Source organism: Hemitrygon akajei, chromosome 9, assembly GCF_048418815.1.
Source record: "Hemitrygon akajei chromosome 9, sHemAka1.3, whole genome shotgun sequence".
Classification (NCBI taxonomy): Eukaryota; Metazoa; Chordata; class Chondrichthyes; order Myliobatiformes; family Dasyatidae; genus Hemitrygon; species Hemitrygon akajei.
In genome coordinates this window covers 41,607,496-41,629,967 of record NC_133132.1, presented here as the reverse complement: position 1 = coordinate 41,629,967, position 22,472 = coordinate 41,607,496, and the positions used below count along the sequence as shown (strand labels likewise).

The 22,472-nt window shown below is 42.1% G+C and overlaps 1 protein-coding gene across 2 annotated transcripts; it reads right to left on the bottom strand.

The window, feature by feature from the left end:
• Window positions 1–2,640: 2,640 nt before the first annotated feature.
• LOC140733038 (uncharacterized) lies at window positions 2,641–13,491 on the bottom strand. 2 transcript variants are annotated; one of them, XM_073055826.1, is made up of 3 exons: window positions 13,373–13,491; window positions 11,344–11,405; window positions 2,641–9,858 (listed from the first exon to the last, which is right to left on the bottom strand). In XM_073055826.1, the coding sequence occupies exon 3, from the start codon at window positions 9,385–9,387 to the stop codon at window positions 8,203–8,205; it is 1,185 nt and encodes a 394-aa protein (XP_072911927.1). In that variant the 5' UTR covers window positions 9,388–9,858; window positions 11,344–11,405; window positions 13,373–13,491; the 3' UTR covers window positions 2,641–8,202. The 2 variants fall into 2 exon arrangements, with proteins under 2 accessions (XP_072911927.1, XP_072911928.1); XM_073055827.1 differs by having other exon boundaries at window positions 13,443–13,491.
• Between the last annotated feature and the right edge of the window lie 8,981 nt (window positions 13,492–22,472).

Here is a 22,472-nt window from a genome sequence, read left to right as displayed (position 1 = left end):
CGCTGAAACTGCTTCTCTGTCTCTGGATGGTGCTATGTAGAGGATGTTCAGAGTTATCCATAATTGACCGTAGCCTACTCAGCGCCCTTCGCTCAGCTACCGATGTTAAACTCTCCAGTACTTTGCCCACGACAGAGCCCGCCTTCCTTACCAGCTTATTAAGACGTGAGGCGTCCCTCTTCTTAATGCTTCCTCCCCAACACGCCACCACATTTGTTTAGCTCCCAGTTCATAAACTATCTGCTGGAATACTCATGAGGTAAAATTACTGCCTTGGTCGGATTGAATCTCTTGGGGCAGACCAACCAAAATAAAAAACCTAATGAGGGCTTTCACCACAGTTTCAGCCTTAATATTCCTGAGAGGGATTGCTTCAGGAAACCTAGATGCGATGCACATAATGGTTAACAAATACTGATGGTCAGCTGCAGTCTTGGCACTGGGCCAACACAATCCACTAGGATTCTGGAAAAAGGTTCTCCAAAAGCAGGTATAGGCTGAAATGGGGCCACTGGGATGGCCTGGTTAGGTTCATCAACAACTTGACGAGTGCAACAGGTCCTGCATAAGGTCATATCATCTTTCCTTAAATTAGGCCAGTAAAATTCCTTCACTACGAAGTGTCCACCTAAAGGCGTATTATGGCCAAAGTGAAAATCTCAGTCCTATAGACTTTAGGAACTATAAATTGGTGAACAATTACCCATTCCTCACTCATAGGTACAGTAGGTGGTCTCCACTTCATCAATACTCCATCCTTAATATAATACCCTACTGGCACTTTCTTAATCTGATAATCTGAGAAAGCTGTTTCTTTTACAGCTTCAGTGTCAGAATCTCAATTCTGTTCTGCTATAAACTCCTTTGGCGTCGGCAGATCTTTTAGTCATACTTCAGGTTACTGCGCAGGGGGGATAAATATCAGAATCCACATATGGATCATCAGCGGCAGGTTTGCTTGTTAGCTGCCTGCTGGATAAACTTCACCACCTGCAAGGTCATGGCCCAACAACAAAGAAACATTCTTCAGCAGTAATTCAGGTTCTATCCCTATCTTAACATGTCCTGATACTAATCCGGACTCCAAAATCACCTTATGCAGAGGCACGGAACCAGTCCCTTTCCAATACCTCTAACAATATTGACTTCACCAGTTTTTGTCTCATCACCAAACTCCAGAACACTGTCCAATATACGGGGCTGAGAAGCTCCAGTATCTCAAAAGATCCTCACTGGGACTGGTGTTGACCCCTCCTTTATGGACACAAACCCATCTGATATGAAACGATCGAATCCCTCCTTAACTCGGTCAGACCCTCCAACCTTAGCGATGCCTCAGCACACTGAACACAGGCATTCGGGACTGTCTTCTTTTCCTTTTCCTTTCTCTTCTTCAGAATGGAACAATTAGTCATCATATGACCCAGTTTCTTACAATAACAAGTAAGACTGGAAGATTTCTCCCTCGACCTCTTCCCTTCGTAATTACTTTTGTCACTAGTCCCCAATTTCTGGTTTACTCTGCGGGTTATCCCTGTTACTCTTTTGGAAGTTCTTATTCAGGGTAAACTTAAACATTGTGGGTTAAAGCATACTCATCTGCTCGTCTAGCAGACTCCTGCAAAGAGGTAGCATCCTTTTCATCTAAATATGTCTTTATCTCATCAGGGACACACACTTTTTGAATTCCTCAATCAAAACCAACTCTTTCAAGCTGTTAAAATCATCATTTACATTTTTAGAGGTGCACCAGAGATCAAAATACACAAACTTTTCATAAGCAAATTCCACATAAGCCTGGTTCACAGATTTCCTCAAATTCCTAAACCTTTGTCTGTAAGCTTCCGGAACCAACTCATAAACCTTGAGCACAGCCTCTTTAACTAAATCACTATCAGCTGCCTCTTCAAGTGATAAGAGCTGAATAAGCTTGTTGGGCTTTACCCTTAAATACACTTTGTATCAAAACAGGCCAGTCGTCTTTTGGCCACTTTCAATTCTGAGCCACTTTTTCAAAATGCAGGAAATATTTATCAACTTCTGTTTCCTCAAATGGAGCTAACAAATTAATTTCTCAACTGGCACTCAACCTATCATTAGGGTCTAACACTAGACCTCCTTGCTGCAATCTCTCTCTCTTTTCCAGCTCAAACAGCCTCTTCAGCCTTGAGCTGTTGTAATTGCAACTCATGCCATCTTTGCCTATCCTCAGCCTCTATCTTGAATTTTTCTACCTGAAGCTGAAGCTCAGCCTCTATAGGTTTATTTTCAGCAAACATTTCCAACACATCTCCCTCACACACTTTCTTGGACACGTAATACTCCACTATTAACATCTGAATCTGAGCCTTCCTCATTTTAGTGTTTACCTTAAGTTTTAACTTTTGAGCAATTTCCAACAGCCGGACCCTCTTCGCGTCATCCAATGCTTCAGGGGTTGCCTTTGCCAGAAACCTATCAACCTCCACTGCTGCTGATCTTCTACTCAAACAAATCAGAAGGGATTTCTCCAATCAGATCGATCAATAATCAATGAGGAAGCCCACAAAATTTGATCATAGCCCCGATGAGCCCCAATTATGTTACATACATGCAACGGTTTAAAAGAACCAGCAGCAGAAAAATACACCAGGAGTCTGGTTTTGATGCTAAAAAGCACTTTTTATTAGTAACTACTTAATATAGTAACTTAAACCAGGTAAATCTAAAGTTAGCAGTGTTATGCATATACATGTGTGTAAATATAATTCCCAAAGTCGTTCAAGCTCGAGTGGCAAGATTTAAAGTTTTATGATGGTAATGTAAGAAAGTTCAGTTCAATGCACGGAGTTGGTGGGGGGGGGGGGGGGGGGCGCGGAAGAGAGAAGTATCTGTAAGCCAAGGTGAAATCCACAATAGGACAACGAATAAACAGGTGCCGTTGGTCTTCCATCATCAGACTCCGAATCCACTGACGAGTTAACCAAATCTAGCTGATCACAAAGATGTACCGTCTTGGAGGTAAAACTACCACCCAGGTAAGGGTAAACACACTGGTAGCCTCCACAGGGTCAGCCCTTCTACACACGGTGACAGACACTGATCAATCCTCAACCCACCCTTGTGGGCACTCGAAAGTTTCACCCAGTGACTTCTCTGTCCCTGGAATCCTTCTCCTTGACCAGCCGCCTTAACCGGTGTTCCACCTGTGTCTCTCTGAGAGAGAGAGTCATCTGACCTTGATTACATAAACATGGTGCAAAGTATCTGTAAACATCAACTGTCTAACATATAACTCCACTTCTTTCACCATAGCAACCCAGAAGCAGGCAGCAGTATTGTAGTCAGTTTCTCTCTCTCTCTTTTAAAGGCACAGTCCACATCCGTCACAAGGGGCTTCAGAAATTTAACCACATCAAGAGTTACCTGGGATGCATCTCGACGAATAGTTTGTACCTAATCTTTATAATTTTCTCCAGTAATATCTCGCATTTTCTGCTGGAGAGACTGTATCTGGCTTTCTAATTCTGCTATGTCTAGGGTGATGACTTTTGCTACCCCTTCTACTTTTGACGGAGTTAAATTCACTACAGCTCAGCTATCTTCCAAAAAGGTGAGTAAATAATTGCTTCATGGTAGGTGAGCACCATTATTTCAGTGAGATTAAAAATTACCTGCACATGCTGGTACTCTGGTACCAAAGTGACAAATTCCCCATATCTTCCAGCACTAATCCTATCCCATTTGTATTACACTGGTTATCACTACATTTAGGCTCTGGTGTAGTTTCCATCACTTGAGGGGTGGGGTAGAGATTTTTTTCAGTTTTAAAAACCTGGAAAGGGCCTGGGCCCTGACAGAAACACTGCCCTATCTCCTTTAGAGCCTTCTCCATTCTACTCTCCTGTGGACGGTTTATAATGATAGAAGCAACCTTTGAGAAATGCTTGGAGTGGCCAGCCCAGTCGACATACCTCTTGTATGGATTGCTACTCCACTCAATATTCACTTGAGTGTGATCCCACAGAACTGTAATCTTACTGTGGCCATCATTACCTGAAGGCTACTGAGTAATTGCACCTAAAGACTGGCTTATGATTATCCCCTCTAGGATACTGAATAATGCCACCTCTAGAATTTTATTGCATTGGAATTGTAGCTTTGTACCTTCTGGAATACCTAAGGTTTTTTCAAGCAATCTTCCCCAGTACAATACAAATTTGAGTCCTCCATTTCTCCTTTGTTAGTCCACATTACCCAATTCCATTGAGTAGATTTGTTTTTGTTCACTGAGTGTTCTCCAAGCAATGACCTCACCATTGATATGTTTGTGTAATAGCTCTGGAGCAAGACTGACCATGGCCCCAGTCAGGGTTAATTCCATTGCAACAAGATACATTATTCTCTCCATGTTGAATTAAACCTGTAACACACAATGGTAATTTCTTTTCTTATTTTAAGTTTAAATCTTAAGTTATTTTAAGTCTATATTTTTGATTTGTTTTTCTAGACCATTCAATCTGGACTCCCAATTGTCTTTGGACTCAAGGCACCCATTTTTCTTTTCCAACTTAATTTCAGGATCGGAGAGACAAGCACTAGCATATTTTCCTTTTCTTTGACAAAGCTCCCCCAGTTCTCAGGATGGGGAACTGAAAATCACCCCTTGCTAGGACCTGTCCCCATCTTCTTGGAAAAGTTGTTCTATCCTCAAGTCTCCCAAATCAGGGCTACAATTATTACGTGCCAATGGTGATAATATTCCTGTTTCTCCCCCAACAATTTCAGTTGGTTGACATGGTACCACCCACTTTTATATGGAAGAGTCAGTACTTTGTACACTGAAGTACTTGCTTTGTCTATAATTTCACAGAGCCCTGCAAACCTTGGATTTAAAAATGAGGTGGGTTGGTGTATTTGAATCATCACACTTTGTCCTGGGTTTAATTCTATGAGACTGACTTTTGAGTCACAGTAGGCTTCACTTTGCTGTTTCTTTTTTTTCTATTTGGTGGGCTGCCACATAATTGGCCTCTTTCACTGTCTCTACCAATTGTTGTACCCACTTTTCCGACACAATCCCATCAATTTCGCATTCTGACAAATCTAATCCTAAAAAATCCTCCAATCCTTTCATATCCCTTCTAGTCATGAGCTTATAAAGGGTGTACCTGTTGAAGATGCCTCTCTATTCCTTATTATCATCAGGGCATAAGGCAAAACTACCTGCCATGTTTCTGCACCATTTTTGCAATCATGTTTTTTAGTGTTCAATTCATTCTTTCCACAATTCCACTAGACTGTGGCCTACAGGGTATATGAAATATCTGCTTGATCCCTTAAACTGCCATGACATCTTACATTATCTGGGCTGTGAAATGTATGCCTTGATCCCCATCGAGTGAATATCCTTCCAATACGATTTTTACAGAGGCCTTTGTTATGCTTGTCTTAGCTAGGAAAACTTCCACCAACTCCATAAAGGTCTCTATTATTACCAGAATATATTTGTACCCTCCTGGGGTGGGCAGTAAGGGACCAACATAATGTATCTGCAAATTAGTCCAAGGCCCTTCCACTGGTCTGGTGTGTTGTAGGGCTCCTTTCTTTACTTTTCTGTCAAGTTTATATGGTGCAGAGATCAAGCATTTCTTGACATAGTGCTTTACGTCATCCTTCATCTTAGGCTACCAGCACACTTCCTTTATCTTTTCCAGAGTGCTTTCCCATCCCTGGAGTCCCCACAGATTATATAGGACTACTTCATCTTTAACAAACACTCCCTCGTTGTCTTTGTATATTTTAGACCCTGCTCCTTTTACTAATTGTTTGAATTGTTTATCTTTCTCCTGCTATTTGGTTAAATCCATAGCTGTTGTTCCTTCTACCTCCCAATCTCACTAATGTAAAGTGCTCACTAATGTAAGGTAGGGTGTCGGTGAAAGTTCCTTGCCAAAATTTAAAAATTCCTGGTTATCAAAACCATTATCTAGTAGCTTCATCTGTGATATCATACCAATCAATATCTCCACATTCACCTTCCTCCCCTCTTTCATATCCAAAAGCATATATTATTCCTCGCTGTACAGCAAGTTGGTCCTGCAGCTTTTGTATCTGCTTTAAACACTTTGCATGATTACCAGTGTTATTCTTCCTTTCCTGTGCTGATTCCTGAATCACATTCATTGCCATCTTTAAATCACAGCACTGTTTCCTTAATCCTTCCACTTCACTCTTTGCTAGTTCGGGGGCTTCCTCTTGTTTACATTTTTCTTTAAGCAATTTCTCACACTTCAGCTGAAACTGGTTCATATGCATCAAGTCCATACTCCTTCAACCCTGTAAATCAGTAACCCTTTCTCTCAAGCTTTCTACCTCCTTTTGTGTTCTCCTTTCAACCTATCTCAGTCAGCTTCTGCTTTATGCCAATTTTCTAGTATTTCCTGTTTTAATCTATCTAACTTGGCTTCTGCTTTTCCATTTCTAATCTGTGCCATTCTGCCTTAGCATTCTGTGGTCATTGTATCAAATCCACAATTAAACAGCCAACTGTGTCTGGTTTTAGTACTTGTTTAAACTTCCTGTCCATCAGCTTCTTTTGAACGATTTTCCAAAGGGTATGCCCAGTAGTTTTCCCTTCATAGCCAGGGTAACTGACAATCCCCTCATATTGTGGCCACCTCCTCAACAGAAACTTTTAGAGGAATCCCTTCCAATCAAAACAATCCAAGTCCTTCGAACTTGCAGATTTTCCTGAATTCTTCATCTGGGTTAGTAACTGCTGACTACCTACCCCCATGGCCCAACTTAAACGAAGAGAAAGATTTATCCTCCAGCTGCCAATAGAGATGCCAATTTTATTATATGGATCTTGTAATACTGATCAGAGAGAATCTGTATTTACCAAGAAGTAGCCTTTATTGTCTCAACTAAAGAACACATTGGTTCACAAACTAGCTAACTGTGTGCATATCCACTGGAATTCCCTGATCATCCATGAACAGTCAATGAAGAGAAAAGGTATTACCCAGTAAAGGAGTTTGTGCTGGACAGGTGTTCTTTATGGTCCCGATCTCCACGTGTCTGTGGGGTCCTCCTCATCTGTGATGGTTGGTCTCTGGTTGCTGGAAAGTTATCACTATTTTGCATTTGGAGCTCCAGATTCTTATAGTTTCCTTCATCAGTTGAATGAATGGATTTCCATCCCATTGGCTCAAGGTCACCCGACCTACTTTGGTCACCTTCTTACTGGCTCTAGTCCAGGGCTACAACCAATGTTGTTCCATGGTTAATGCCCCTCCCACCTTTGTGTATTTGTGCCTTTTAACTCTGAATGGTCCAAACCAATTAAACGAGGTGACCCAAACACTCAGTTTAACGTGATTACAGATTGCTTCTTTGGTAGGTACGGCACTTTACATAATAAATAGCTACTTGTCTGAGAATGGTCTCAGGTTCAGCAGGTCATCACTTGAAACTCCTTATGTCCACATTCAATTGCTCTGATTAGACTATCCCCGAGCAAATGTCAGTTCAGAGTTCACAAAATGGGGGAAAACAAAGACACTTGGATTGTCTGCTACTTCTATCCTGATTCATCTGAATCCACTGATTTGTAGACTGTTGTTCTTTTTGTCTACTTCCACTGACCTCCATTCATTCAAATCCAATAATTTGTACACTGTAGTCCCTTCTGGCTAACAAGGGTAATTATCAAAGTTATTCTTTCTCAGGCAAGAGATCTGAGAGAGAAACTTAACTGCAGTCAGCTTGTCTTCTTCAGTCTGTAGAAAGTCACACAGAAAACTTCTTCACCTACAGTGGAGACAGTCTGGAACCCATCACCAAAGGGAGAGTGAGAGGTGAACAGCAGGATGGATTTAAAAGGATTATCATGGAACAGAAACACTGGAAGGGTCTAGCTGGACTAAGATGACTCCCTACTGTAAATGGGGTGACTTGTAAATTCAGCATGAACCCAAGGCAAATTTTATAATAGAACTGATTTATTAATCACAGATCCAGAAAATTAATTTCCACTTCCATAAAAGGATTAAAGGTGAACAGCAACAGAAGAAACTCCTCTCAGTTCCAGTGGCCAGGGTGTAGAACTGGGTGTGATAAGCAGCAGCAATAATTACTGAGTTCAACACCAACAGTCTCTTTTGAATTTGTCTCTGGATTCAGCAACGTTGATGGTTAAATATCCAGCATGAGGCATATTTAAATTTTGTCCTCTCTGTGAACTCGGTAGTGTGTCGTAAGGTCGCATGACCGACTGAATCGCTTCTTACATTCAGAGCAGGAGAACGGCCTCTCACCAGTGTGAACTCTCAAGTGTGTCTGCAGGCTGGATGACTGAGTGAATCGCTTACCACAGTCTGAGCAGGTGAATGGTTTCTCCCCAGTGTGAGCTCGCTGGTGTATCTGTAGGGTGGATAACTGAGCGAATCCCTTCCCACAGTCTGAGCAGGTGAATGGCTTCTCTCCAGTGTGAACACGCTGATGTACTTTCAGTTGAGATGACGAAGTGCATCCTTTTCCACAATCAGAGCAAGTGAACAACCACTGTCCCGTGTGAACTGACTGGTGTGTCAGTAGGTCTGATGACTGAGAAAATCCCTTTCCACAGTCTGAGCAGGTGAATGGTTTCTTCACACTGTGAGTTGACTCGTGTCTCTGTAGGTGGGATGACCGAGCAAATCCTTTCCCACACACGGAACAGGTGAATGGTCTCTCTCCAGTGTGAACTCGCTGGTGTCTGTACAGGTGAGATGACCAAGTGAATTGCTTCCCACAGTCTGAGCAGGTGAATGGCCTCTCCCCAGTGTGAACTCGCTGATGTATTTTCAGTTGAGATAACCGACTGAATCCTTTCCCACAATTTGAGCAGGTGAACAACCACTCCCCAGTATGAACTGACTGGTGTCTGAGAAGGTCAGATGACTGAGTGAATCTTTTCCCACAGTCTGAACAGGTGAATGGTTTCTCCCCAGTGTGAACTGATCGATGTGTCTGCAGGTGAGATGGGCGAGTGAATCGCTTCCCACAATCTGAGCAGATGAATGGTTTCTCCCCAGTGTGAACTCGCCGATGTCTATGTAAGTTGGATGAGAAAGTGAATCCCTTTCCACAGTCTGAGCAGGTAAATGGCCTCTCCCCAGTATGAACTCGCTCATGTTCCTTCAGCTGAGATGCTGAATTGAATCCCTTTCCACAGTCTGAGCAGGTAAATGGCCTCTCCCCAGTATGAACTCGCTCATGTTCCTTCAGCTGAGATGCTGAATTGAATCCCTTCCCACAGTCTGAGCAGGTGAATTGTTTCTTACTAGCGTGAACTCGTTGATGTAGCTTCAGTTGACATGACCGTGGAAATCCCTTCCCACAGTCTGAGCAAGTAAATGGCATTTTCCCAGTGTGAACTGATTAGTGTGTCAGTGGGTCAGATGACTGAATGGATTCCTTCCCAAATTCTGAGCTGAACAGCCTTTCTCTAAGGTGAACTGAACAGTGAGACAGTTGGTCAGATAACTGAGTGAATTCCTGAGAATGATATTTCCCTACTGTCAATTCTCTAGCAATTCATTAAGTCGGATGATTGACTTAGTGACTCCCTTGTACAATCAATGCAGTTGAAGACCTAGTGTTCTCAGCACGTCAGTTCTAGTGGATTTCACTGAGTCACAACAGAAAACGTCATCTCAGTCACAATGCACATTCTCAGCTGGAATTAGATAATTCTTCATCTCCAAAGATCACAATAAATATATTGGTGTAACAGAGGAAATATCTGGTCACTCCTTAAAATCTGCAGAGACAGCAAACCTGAGGTGTTCGAGTTTGAGATTCCTGTTCACAAATTCTTCGCCATTTCTCACCCTGTAAGATTTATAAAAGACATCAATGGGTGAAGGACAGCATTTTAGATGTGATAATTTTAGTCCCTACGGTGACCTCTGATATCACACTGTAACAGCGAAGTTCAACCCACATTGAAGGAACACCTCCTCCTCTTCTAACTGGGCAGAGATCAGTCATCTGGACTGATCATCAAATTCCCTGAATGTTTTTCTGTCTGTATCAGAATGGGCCATTTCTGCCCATCTTCAACCTGTGACTTGGCTCAGTCTGCCTCCATTAGTATTTTTCAAGTTCTGGTCATGTCCCACAGCACTACAAAGAACACATGATATTACATGGCTGATCTGGACAATTTCTAATTATTCTGACCTCCTCCCCCTCACATGATTGACAGTGGTAAACTCATCAATAGCAATGTCAATGAATATTGAGATGTATCACTTTTGTGATGTGAAAGCTACAGGTCATTTGTTATCCACAACAAAAGTGTCTGATGTCATTATGTACCCAGAGAGAATGGGGTAAAACACGTTCTTGTAAGTAGAAAGGTCCAGAATGTTGCCAAAACAGCTGACATGGACCACCAACACCTCGCTGCTTGTAAAAAAGGCACAACAAAGACTCTTCTTCCTCAGAAAGCTTAAACAGGCCAAACTCCCACAAAAGCTGTTGCTTAACTTCTACAAAGGCACAACTGAAACCATCCTGACCAACAGCACCAGAGTGTGGTATGCCAGCTGGCGACAAGACCTGCATCGCGTGGTGAAGGCGGCCCAGCGAATTGTCAGGATAGAGCTCCCAGGTCTGGACACCGTCTATTCCAGCCGACGCAAGAGGAAAGCAATCAGCATAACCAGAGACACCACACAGCCCGGCCTCTCCCTGTCTGACCCACTGCCGTCCAGCAAAAGGTTTTGGAGACTAAAAGCCAGAACAAATAGACTGAGGAACAGCTTCTACCCCAGAACTGTGGCCTCCATCACACCACTCCCACAGGACAATGACTGAAACTGTGAGCACACACATACAGACACAAGGGCTCAAATACTTGCACTAATGGCACTTTGTGCATTACTATGATATTCTGGTGCTGCTGCAACTTACTTTCTGCTACTTATCTATTTAATACTGTTTTTCTATTACTGTCTTATTTTTATCTACTGCTTTATTTAATTGCCTGAGAGGAAGCCAAACAGTTTCATTATACCTATGTATAATGACAATAAATATCATTCAATTCAGTAAGAGAAGATAGAGCAAAGAAGGTTTTCTCAAGAACTAAAACTAAGTCAATAACAGGAGGGGCATAACAGGACCTAGTGAAGCAAGCTATTGAAATAAAAATAGCAAAAAAGAATTTTAACAAAGACGGAGGTCTCACTCTTAAGAAAGAACTCGAATTCAATGTAAATAAGGTGGGACAGCAGAAAGCTGATTGGATAAGGACTAACCAGTCAGGAGGGACAGACAATAGGAGTATATATATAACTGGACTAAACATACCTTGCATCATTCCTGATAAAGATGGCAGAGTTTGTCATCAAAATGTCAGTTAAGATCGATACCTGGAAGCCAAAGAAGAATATAGTCATCATATACGCCAGTAAAGTACTAGATCCTTTTTCACTCTATACATACATCAAGAGCAAAAGGATAACCTGGGAGAGGTGTGACCACTCAAGGATAAAGGAGGGAATATTTGCTTGGATGCAGAAAATGTGAGTGAGGTACTTAACGAGTATTTTCAGTATTTCCTAAGGAAAAGGATTGGAAGGACCAGAAGATCAATGTCAACTGTATAAATATGTTCAGAGTTTCAGAGGTCAAGGAAGAGGAAGTTTTGGGCCTCCAAATAGGTAGTAAGGTGGGTTAATCTCCAGGGCCTGATGGGAGGGAGATCTTGGAATCCAAGTTCATAGGTTCCTGAAAGTGGCTTCACAGGTTGACAAAGTGGTTAAGAAGGCTTATGGAATGCTTGCTTTTATGTTGCAACTTTTGGCCACATCTGGGGTACAGTTCTGGTCAGTCAACTTTAGGAGAATGTTAAGGCTTTGGAGAGGGTGGAGAAGTAGTTCAACAGGACACGCCTGGTTCAGAAAGCATATGCTATCACAAGTGGCTGGATAAATTTGCGTTGGTTTCTCTGGAGCGCTGGAGGCTGAGGGGGGATTTGATACATCTTTATAAGATTATGAGAGGCATAGATAGACTGGACAGAGGGTATGTGTTTCCCAGGGTTGAAATGTCAAATAGCAGAGGTAATGCATTGATGGTGAGAGTGGATAGATTAAGTGGGAAGGGTAAGTTTTTTTACTCAGAGTCATGGATGCCTGGAATGCACTGCCCGGTATGGTGGTAGAGACAAATACATTAGAGGCTTTTAAGAGAAGTTTGGATGCACACATAGAAACAAGGAGGATGGACATGATCTAGGAGGAACTGTGTGCAGTTTTAAGGGTCATTTAAGAAAGGATGTGCTGGCATTGGAGAGGGTTCAGAGAAGATTCACTAGAATGATTATGGGAATGACAGGGTTAACATATGTGGAACGTTTGACTGCTCTTGGCCTGTACTCCTTGGAGTTTAGTAGAATGAGGGGGGACCTCATAGAAAGATTTTGAATGTTGAAAGGCATGGACAGAGTGGATGTGGCAAAGTTGTTTCCCATGGTGGGGGAGTCTTGTACAAGAGGGCATGACTTAAGGATTGAAGGGCGCCCATTCAGAACAGAGATGCGAAGAAATTTTTTTAGCCAGAGGGTGGTGAATCTGTGTAATTTGTTGCCACTAGCGGCAGTGGAGGTCAAGTCATTGGGTGTATTTAAGGCAGAGATTGACAGACATCTGAGTAGCCATGGCATCAAAAGTTATGGTGAGAAGGCGGGGGAGTGGGAGTAAATGTGGAGAATGGATCGGCTCATGATAAAATGGAGAAGCACACTCGATGGGCCGAATTGCCGACTTCTGCTCCTTTGCTTATGGTCTTATGGATTTAGGTGACTTTGATTTGCTTTCTAGCTGGTTCTGCACGATAATGTGGGCAGAATGGCCTGTTCCTGTGCCGTACACTTCTATGTTCTAAAGCTCATGGAAGGATTTTGTTCTATTTCTCCATACAGCACTAACTGGCAGTTTCAGTGACTGGAAGATTACTCACTGAAGATTAAATCGGAACGATATATTTGTTCCGAGTCCCTAATCCCTGGAATTCGGAAGCTTGAGTTCGGCACTGTTTGGGCGACCCAACCACTCATATTCCCTCCGCCTGCGCTTCCAAACACACCCTACGGACTGGTGCGGAAAGCGGTAAAATGTCAGCCATGACTGCCTCTTTACCCAGAAATCCCCACGAATAAGATACCCATCTATCCGTCACGCTTTCAGTAATGCGCACGCGCAGTAGAAATGGCGCCGCCGCCATTACAGATCAGCAGAAATCGCAGTGGAGTCCTAATAGGGAGGTGGGGCTGATAGATAGGGAAAAGACCGAGATTGTCCCGAATTTGCGAGGCCACCATATTACCGGAATTCACAGGAGTTTTCCCTTCGCCGCGGTGCCGACACCAGTACTGTTAGATCCCCAAACCACAGCCCTGCTTCTACCTGCAGCCGATTCGCCAGAGCTGTTCGTCCGCTGAGCCCTGCGCACGCGCAATTCCGGGTAAGTGTTGTGCCCCTTCCGCCTGCGCAGTTGATCGCTGGGTCACTGACGGTGAATTGTGAATCGCTGCGCTGTTGGGAGCAAGTAACACAAAATGCTGGAGAAACTCAGGCCTCGGCCTGAAATTTCAACATGCATCCTCTACCCTAAGAGAAAAAAAACCTGACTATCTAATTTATTTACACACTTAATAATATATATGATCACCCTGTGCGTTCTCAGGAAAACAATGTGACGGAAACGGAGAACACTTGGTAAACGCACTTTGCGCGCACATACACACACACACACAAATATTGTAGTTCTGCTGCCATTCTCATAAGGTTTTGGCTTTATGGTACTTCTCCGCCAAACACGGGATGTGCAAATGTGTGTATATTATTTGTGTGCTGTATACTTTGTAATATGATTGTAACTACATTATGACATGTCTAAATCGTGTGTAGTCTTAATTTAAGTTTGTGCATAATTGACAGGGTTCTTCGCTCTCAGAGATCGAGCTATGATGAGTTCACACTGGACAAATAGTATGGAATAATTTATTGTATCATGGCAGATATCTTTTTGTAAATATTGGCAGTTTTCGCTAATTTTTGTAAGCTTGATTTTTGACACATGAAAATTCAAAACGACTCCAGACGTTTTTCCCTTTGGTCAGAACCCACTCCTTTAACACAGTCGCAGCATATCCAGCTTTCCTTTATCACTCAAGCTCTCCAGACCCTGTTACAATTCTTTTCTGCACCCTTTCCAACTTAATGACATGCTTTCTGTAGCTGGGCGCCTGGAACTGTGTGCAATATTCCAGTGTGGCATCACCAAGGGTATTTATGAGAATGGCTCTAAAATTGAGAGGTTTATCATATGAAAGATGTTTGGTGGCTCTGCACCTGTACTCACTGGAATTCAGAAGAATGACAGGAGTCTCCTTGAAATCTATTGAATGGTGAAAAGCCCAGAAAAATTTGATGTGGAGAGTATGTTTCCTTCAGTGGGGGAGTACAAGACCGGAGGGCCAGCTCCAGAATAAAGGGACATCCCTTTAGAAAGAGGAGGAGGAGGAATTTCTTTATTCAGAGAATAATGAATCTGTGGAACTGGTTGCCACAGGCAGCTGTCGAGACCAGGTCATTGGGTACATTTAAAGTGGAAGTTGACAGATACTTTATAAATGAGGCCATGAAAGGTTGTGCGGAAAAGGCAGGAGAACGGAGTTGAGAGAGCAATCAGCCATAATGAAATGGCAGAGCAGACTCAATGAGCTGAGTGGACTAATTCTGCTCCATGTCTTGTGGTCTTACATCCTTAAGCCATACCATTATCCACCCTCCATTCATCTGGCCATAAGATATATAAGTATCTTTTTTAGGACACATGCAAACACTTTCCTTGCTTCTCCACAGCATCCAAGGATAAACTTGATCAGACATTGGTGATTTACATCAGAGATATGCTGGGGTAGCCCACGAATGTTGCACCACATCCAGCACTAACATAGCATGCTCACAACTTCTAACCCTGACTCATACTTCTTCGGAAGTGGGAACAGTTACTGCCCTTCAACCATTAGACTCTTGAAGAAAAGGGGATAACTATGTAACTCTTCTTGAGCCTGATTGTATGATTCCTGGGCACTTGTACCTCCTACCTGACTGCAGCAGCAAGAAAGCTGCGTGGCCTGGGTGGTGAGGATCTTCTGATGATGAACACTGTTTTCTATGGCAACATTTCATGTAGATGTGTTCAATGGTTAGGAGGATTTTGTCCGTGACATACTTGCAAAGAGTTAAACCAAACGCTGATAAAGTATTACCAGTTCAGAGAACAGAATGTGAAGTTGGAGGCTATATTACTGCATCATAGTTCTCTTACTAAAGATACTTTACCAGTTGATAAAATGAAGTTTGTGATGTTCTAACGGATGTGGTGAATTGTACTGCTCAAGCACCAAGTCGTACCGAGAAAATTAAAATTATGGTGAAAGCTGCTGAAAGGTATCTGGGTGTGACAGGTGTTATGTGGGAAGCTGTAAATGAAGCTCTAATGGATGGGGTATCTGTATTTCAGGTGTTCCCACAACCAATGGTCTCACTTTAAGGACTTCTTATCTTTTTATTTCATGCTCGTTATTTATTGCTGTAACTATGCTCATTTGATTTAACTTTAGTTTAGAACATTCTGGCTGGAGTGACTGAGAGGGATGTCATGGGAGATGAAACATTATGGAGTGATCATTTTTCTGTATTTATAACCTTGGGTTTGGATTTGCATAGGGGACAGAAGGCCACTTTTAGGAGGTGGAATCATGATAAAGCAAATTGGGAGAAGTTTACGACTTTGTATGATGAACATCTTTCAGGGCTGAATGTTGAGGATAGCGTGGATTTTTGCAATGAACAGTTGTGTCACATTATTCACCAAACTGCAGTGGAAATGATCCCTATTAAAAAGGACCTCTAATAGGAGAAAGGCTGTACCATAGTGCACTGATGAGTGTGCAGAGGCAATTAGAGAGAGAAATAAGGCATTTAGGAAAGTTAATAAGGTCACTTGGAGAGTGATACTAGTTAAGAATAAAAGGGCACAGGATGTGGTGAGAAAAGTGGTGAAAGTTGTAAGGTTTACTGGAGGCCATATTGTGATAGTATTGGAAGGGATATTAAACGGAGCTGTTCGGGGAAATCATTAATAAAATGTGCAATGGCGGGTGGATTCATAAGGCTAATAACATTCAAGTGTTAATTAAAGAAGGTAATATGATTGTTACTGATATAGAGAAGGTTGTGTTACTGGCTTGATCATTTGCTGCAATTCATAATCAAGATCATTGAAGTGAAGAGGCTAAACAATATAGGGATAAAGCTCTAAGTGAATACCCTGATGTGTTGGAAGCTGGCAGTAACAATGCTAGTGATGTAGTTTTTTTTGTGTGAATTTAATAAAATGATTAATGATACAGGCTGGACAGCTCCAGGAAAGCATGATATATGCAATTGTATATTTAAGCATGTGGCTGACAGTTCTATTGGGATAACAAAACTTTTGAATTGTATTTGCAGTTTAGGCCATCTTCCGTCCTCATGGAAAATGTCAGTAGTAGTGCCTATTCTAAAACCTGGGAAACCCCTGCTGGATCCTTCTAGTTATAGACCAATTTCATTAACATCCCATTTGTGTAGACTTGTGGAATGTATAGTAATAGAGCAGTTGAATTATATTTTGGATTAGAGGTGATACAGTGTTTTATCAAAGCAGATTTTGGAAGGGTAGTATGGCATTGGATTCAGTTTTGTGTTTGGAAGGTGATATTCAGAAAGCACACATAAATAAAGAAGTTGTAGTAGCAATATTATTTAATATTGAAAAGCATACGACACCTTTATGGAGTGATGATCTTTTGATTAAATTGTGGAAATGAGGAGTGAGAGGAAGGCTTTACAATTAAGGTTTTTTAAATTTGGACAGTCAATGCAGGTAAGGGTAGGAAAGGTGTATTCGGGCTTCTATGAGATACAGAATAGGACCTCACCAGGCAGTATTTATAGCCCTTTATTTTTAATATTATGATTAATGATATTTACTCTGAAATGGGTACTAGGGTGGGTAATTACTCTTTGCAGATGATGGAGCTTTATGGATAAGAGGTAAAATTTTTAATTTGACTGTAATTAAGATCTAGCAGCAGGCAAATATATGGGTGTTCAAGCTTTCAGTAGTTAAAATACAAGTTACGTGTTTTACAAAGAAGATCAATAGACCTGCACTTGATTTGAAATTGTATGGACAAACTCTTGAAGTGCCAGTGGTAAGATTCCTCAGCATGTGGCTGGATAATAAACTGGCATGAAAGAGCCATATCAGTAAAATAATTGATAAATCTAAAAGGACATTAAATATCCCTGGGTGTCTACGTGGGTATTCTTGGGGTGTTACATGAAGATCATTTATTTGTTTAATTAGATCTCTGCTTGATTAAGGCTGTGTGGCTTATGGATCAGCTTCATCTTCAAATGTAAAATGCATGGATGTGATACAAGCACAGGCTTTAAGACTGTGTTAAGACAGTAAGGTTGTCTCCTGTTTAGGCTTTGCAGGTTAAAATGGGACAACTACCTGTACAGTTGTGGAGGTTGAAGTTGTTGTTAACATACTGGATTAATTTGAGGGGACAGAGAAAAGATCACCGTTAAGTGTTTTGAAAACTGTTAGCAACATCACAAGAAGAGTTTTTAGTGCTGGGTGGCTGGGTTCCTATCGCGCTAGGAAAGTGGGTTTGCTGGGTTATGCAGTATGCCCCATTAGCTTTTCTCGGTAACCCCACCTTGGTTTCTTTCCAATGACTTTAGTTGATTTTTAGGCTGCATGATTTAATATGGAAGAAATTTTGTTACTAGCTAGATACTAAGGGATTAAAGAGTTTTTTTTTACAGCAGCCTTAAACTGCTTCTGCAGGACTGCTGTAAAGGGCTAACTAGCTTGAGAGGGAGTAATCAAAGCATAATCACGTGATGTTCTGTTTTTATAGCTAAACTGTGTAATTGTTCTGGCTTCAAGATGGTAGGCAGAAGTAGCTTTGAATAGGTAAAGAAAACAGTAACCTGATTATATATTTTTTACTGTGCTAAGCCACCGACCGCTCCACCACCCTTTCCCACCACGCCCACTCCTATGCCGCTATATCCCCAGATACCCCAAATGGTGTCCCAGGCCAGGAAGGATTATGGTCCCAATATAGGACCGGATGGAATGATGGACAAGGTAATAGTCACTGCCTGGCGTCAGCAGAATAATTGTGTACAAGGACAAGCAGCGCCGCCCACCTCGGTGGAGGCACAACCTCCAGAAGCACAGGAGGTGGCAGTGGGGGAGGGTCAGGTAGAAGCACGATTAGGAACTACTATGCGAAATAGAAGCCAAACCCGATATCACTCACCCTCTCCTGTCCTTCCTGATTTGTCCTCTCACCCAGTTCAGCAAGCTCCAAAAATAATGATCAGGGAGACAGCAATATTAAAGCCGTGGACCCCTGCAGAGGCGCGGGCCATGGTAGCAGAGGCACCTAACCCAGTAAAAAGACCCGCTGCATTTCTTAATTGGCTGGAACAAATGTGTGAGATTTATAAACCTCTCCTGGGTGATTTGTGAACCCTGGGTATGTATACTTGATTCCATGATTCCCCTCACCCAAAATGAGACTGATACTATTCCTCTATTTCACGGTAATGGGACAAAATGGGGTGCAAACTGTTCCAAAACAAGAAATCCGAGAAGGGACCAATGCTACCCCTGTTGTTTTGAGGGTTGGTACCTCCGGCCAACACCGAGGGATCTCTCAAAATTGAAACTTGGAATTAAAATAGATCCCTCCTCTGAGCCGGTGGATGCCACTTGTTATTGAAATCATAACCCTAGTGTCCCTTATCAACTGGGAAATAGCAGCTGTACCCTCTTTAAAACTGACGACCCTCCCCGACCAGTAAATTGCACTTACTGGGTGTGTGGGAGCAGGGCATACCCCTGGCTCCCGGGAGAGCCTGGTGATATTCTAAAATTAAGTCTTAATAAGGAATGGAGTGGGTGCTGTTATTTAGCATACCTAGCGCCTCACTTAAGGGTTATAGATCATCCCAGGGAACACCCCCATTGGACTAGGACAAGAAGGGGCATATCAGAGGCAGAATGATTCGGGATGATAATGCTTCCTAGCTATGGAGTGGGTCGGACCGTCACAGAAATAATTAAATTAGTTGCTGCCCTAGAAGAACTAGCTAATAACACTGCTGACGCTCTGGAAGAAACTCAGTCCCAAGTGTATGGCATAACCACCGAGATGATTGCCATTAGGCAGACAGTTTTGCAAAATCGAATGGCCCTTGACTTTATATCGGCTGAAAAAGGGGAAACTTGTGCTATGATAGGGAAAGAATGTTGTACCTACGTCCCTGATGTTTCGGAAAATATAACTGACTTCACCAGCACGTAATGGAAAAGGTTGTGGAGATGAGAAAAATGGCAGAACAATGTGAAAACTTTAATAGCGGAGGATACTGGTGGGAAGGGCTATGGGAATGGTTCCCCAGATGGGGAAAATGGGTCATGCATGGAATTATAATTGTGACTGCAGTATGCATTTTGGGGTATTGTGTATGTGGGTTCTTGAGGATGGGCTGTAGTCAGTTGATAAAAGGGACTTTGACCAGCCCTAAGGTACCAGTGGTGTCCCAGATGATGAACTACGGACCAAGTACAGAAAACTGGTGGGGTGAAAAGGTATACCCTGGAAAGGAACGACCCTTCCCCTATGGATATGAACCCCCTTATGATGAAGAGGAGGAATTACCATGTGAGGAGCGTTGATCTGAAAAAGATCAACAAGGAGGGAACTGTGGAAGAAATTTTGTTACTAGCTAGATACTAAGGGGTTAAAGAGTTATTTTACAGCAACCTCAAACTGCTTCTGCAGGACTGCTGTAAAGGGCTAACTAGCTTGAGAGGGAGTAATCAAAGCATAATCACGTGATGTTCTTTTTTAATAGCTGAACTGTGTAACTGTTCTGGCTTCAAGGTTGTAGGCAGAAGTAGCTTTGAATAGATAAAACAGTAACCTGATTATATATTTTTTACTGTGCTAAGACATGATTATTGAGCAAAGGAATTATCTGCTTGCATGCTGTATTTCACAAACGTGCTTGGAAGCTTTTGATAACATACACTATGTCTATATAATGAGAAAAGTCTGTGTACTCGGGGAGAGGTTTAAGAGGTTGAACTCTCCATGATACGTATCATGTTATAATAAAGACTTTCAAAAGCAATCTCCCTTCGTGTCCGAGTAATACCTTTTCCACAGCATTTAATGAAGTCTAAGATCCTGATATGTCTGACAGTCTAGGTTCATCAATATGTGAAAGAAAATTGTTATATACTAATTATTTCTACTAATGCATCAATAGATAATTTAAGTGGGAATGTTGTTGTGGGTGTTTTTGTGCCTGAATTACAGGTAACAATAAAGAAACATCTTGACCATCTATCAGTGCACACAGCAGAACTGATTGCCATAATTTTGGGCTTACAGTGGGTTGAGGAAATCTGTCCTTTCAAAGTTGCAATTTGTTCACATTCTTTTTTGGTTTTACTAGTCATTCTATCAGTAGGTGAGATTTTCTGCTGGAAGCTCTTCAAATTTCATTTCATATTCTAAGTATTGGTTTACATGTCACCTTGTGGGTCCCTACACATAGAAGGTGTTGAAGGGAATGAGCGGGTTTGGCCAAAAAAGCCATTAAAAAGTTAAACTGTGGATGTAGATTTTCCACTTAGCAATCAGAATCTAAGGTGTTGGTGAGGCTAAGAATTGGGGGATTATGGCAAAATTTGTGGGATAATGGGCATAAGTAGAGACACTACAGAATACGTAAAACTGCTGGATTAATGGGAAAAGGGGTAAAACAAGAAGGGAAGGAATTATATTGACTTAGAATTTGGCATAGTATGCTTAATTATTTCTTGTATCTTGTTGGAAAAGACCACTCTGGGGTGTGTAGGTGTTGCTATCATGAAAAAGTTGAACACATTTTTTCACAATATGAAGCATACAAGGATGAAAGAAAGCAAATGCAGGCTGCACTACTATCTTTGGGGTTGATAGGTTTCATTTAAAAATGTTACTAATTATGGAAGTAACTTTAATTCACAATATTGTCTTTCATTATTTACAATCTATAGGGCTTTTGGGGGTATCTTAGTTTTCATTTGATAAAGAACTCATAGGGGTTTTATTTCCCAACTCTACACCACACTCCAGTCCAGTTGGTGGTGGTGATACACTTCAGGTTGGACTGCCAACCGCCATTAAAAGTCGTCAGAAGGTTACATGGGGTCATTTGTTCGTGTTCTCAGGCCCAAAGAGATGCACCATGGCAGAGTATATAAAGAAAGCTCTTGCCACAGGCTTCATTCGGTGGTCCTCCTCTCCTGCTGGTGCAGGTTTCTTCTTCGTACAAAAGAAAGACAGGGGCCTGTGGCCGTGCATTAATTGCAGCGGATTAAACTGCATAACACCAAGAATCAGTACCCCCTTCCTCTTATGGATACAGCTTTCGAGATGCTCCAATAGGTGAGCATATTCACAAAATTAGACCTCTGAGAGCCTACTATCTGGTCCATATCAGGGAGGGCAATGAGTGGAAGTCAACATTCAATACACCGACAGGGCACTGCAAGTACCAGGTTATACCCTTCAGCCTTGTGAACACTCCTGCCTTTTTCCAAGCCATTATAAACTTCATGCTCTGGGACACTTCCCAAAAGAATGTCTGCATCAACTTGGATGATATCCTAATCTTCTCCAAGTCCTCCATGGAGGAGCATGTCGCTCATGTCAGAGACATTTTAAAGAGGCTACTAGATCATGGATTTTGTCAAGTTGGAGAAGTCAGACTTTCAGGTGATGACCATTTCATTTTTGGATTTCATTATCTCTAATGGTAATCTTGAGATCACCCTACCAAGACCCAGGCAGTCATAGACTGGCCACACCATCCAATATTGAACAGGTCCAATGAATTCTGAGGTTTGCTAAATTCTACTGGAAGTTCATCAAGAACTTCAGCCCTAACAGAGAAATCCATGGGCCCTTTTTTCTGGAAATCTAGCAACTGAAGTGGAGTCTGCTTTTGAAGAACTAAAACAATGGTTTACTGCAGCTTCCATCTTGGTTTCTCCTAACCTGGACCTTCGCTACATTGTGGAGGTGGACACCTCAGATATTGGTGTGGGTTCCATCTTGTCTCAACAATCTCCTTCAAACAGTGAACTGCACTCAGGTTATCCCCGGCAGAGAGGAACTATGACATCGGGAACCAAGAGCTTCTTGCGGTTAAGTTGGCTTATGGAGGAATGGTGTCACTGGCGGGAGGGGGCCAAGAATGTTGCTATCATATGGATTGGCTACAAGAACCTGGTCTCTA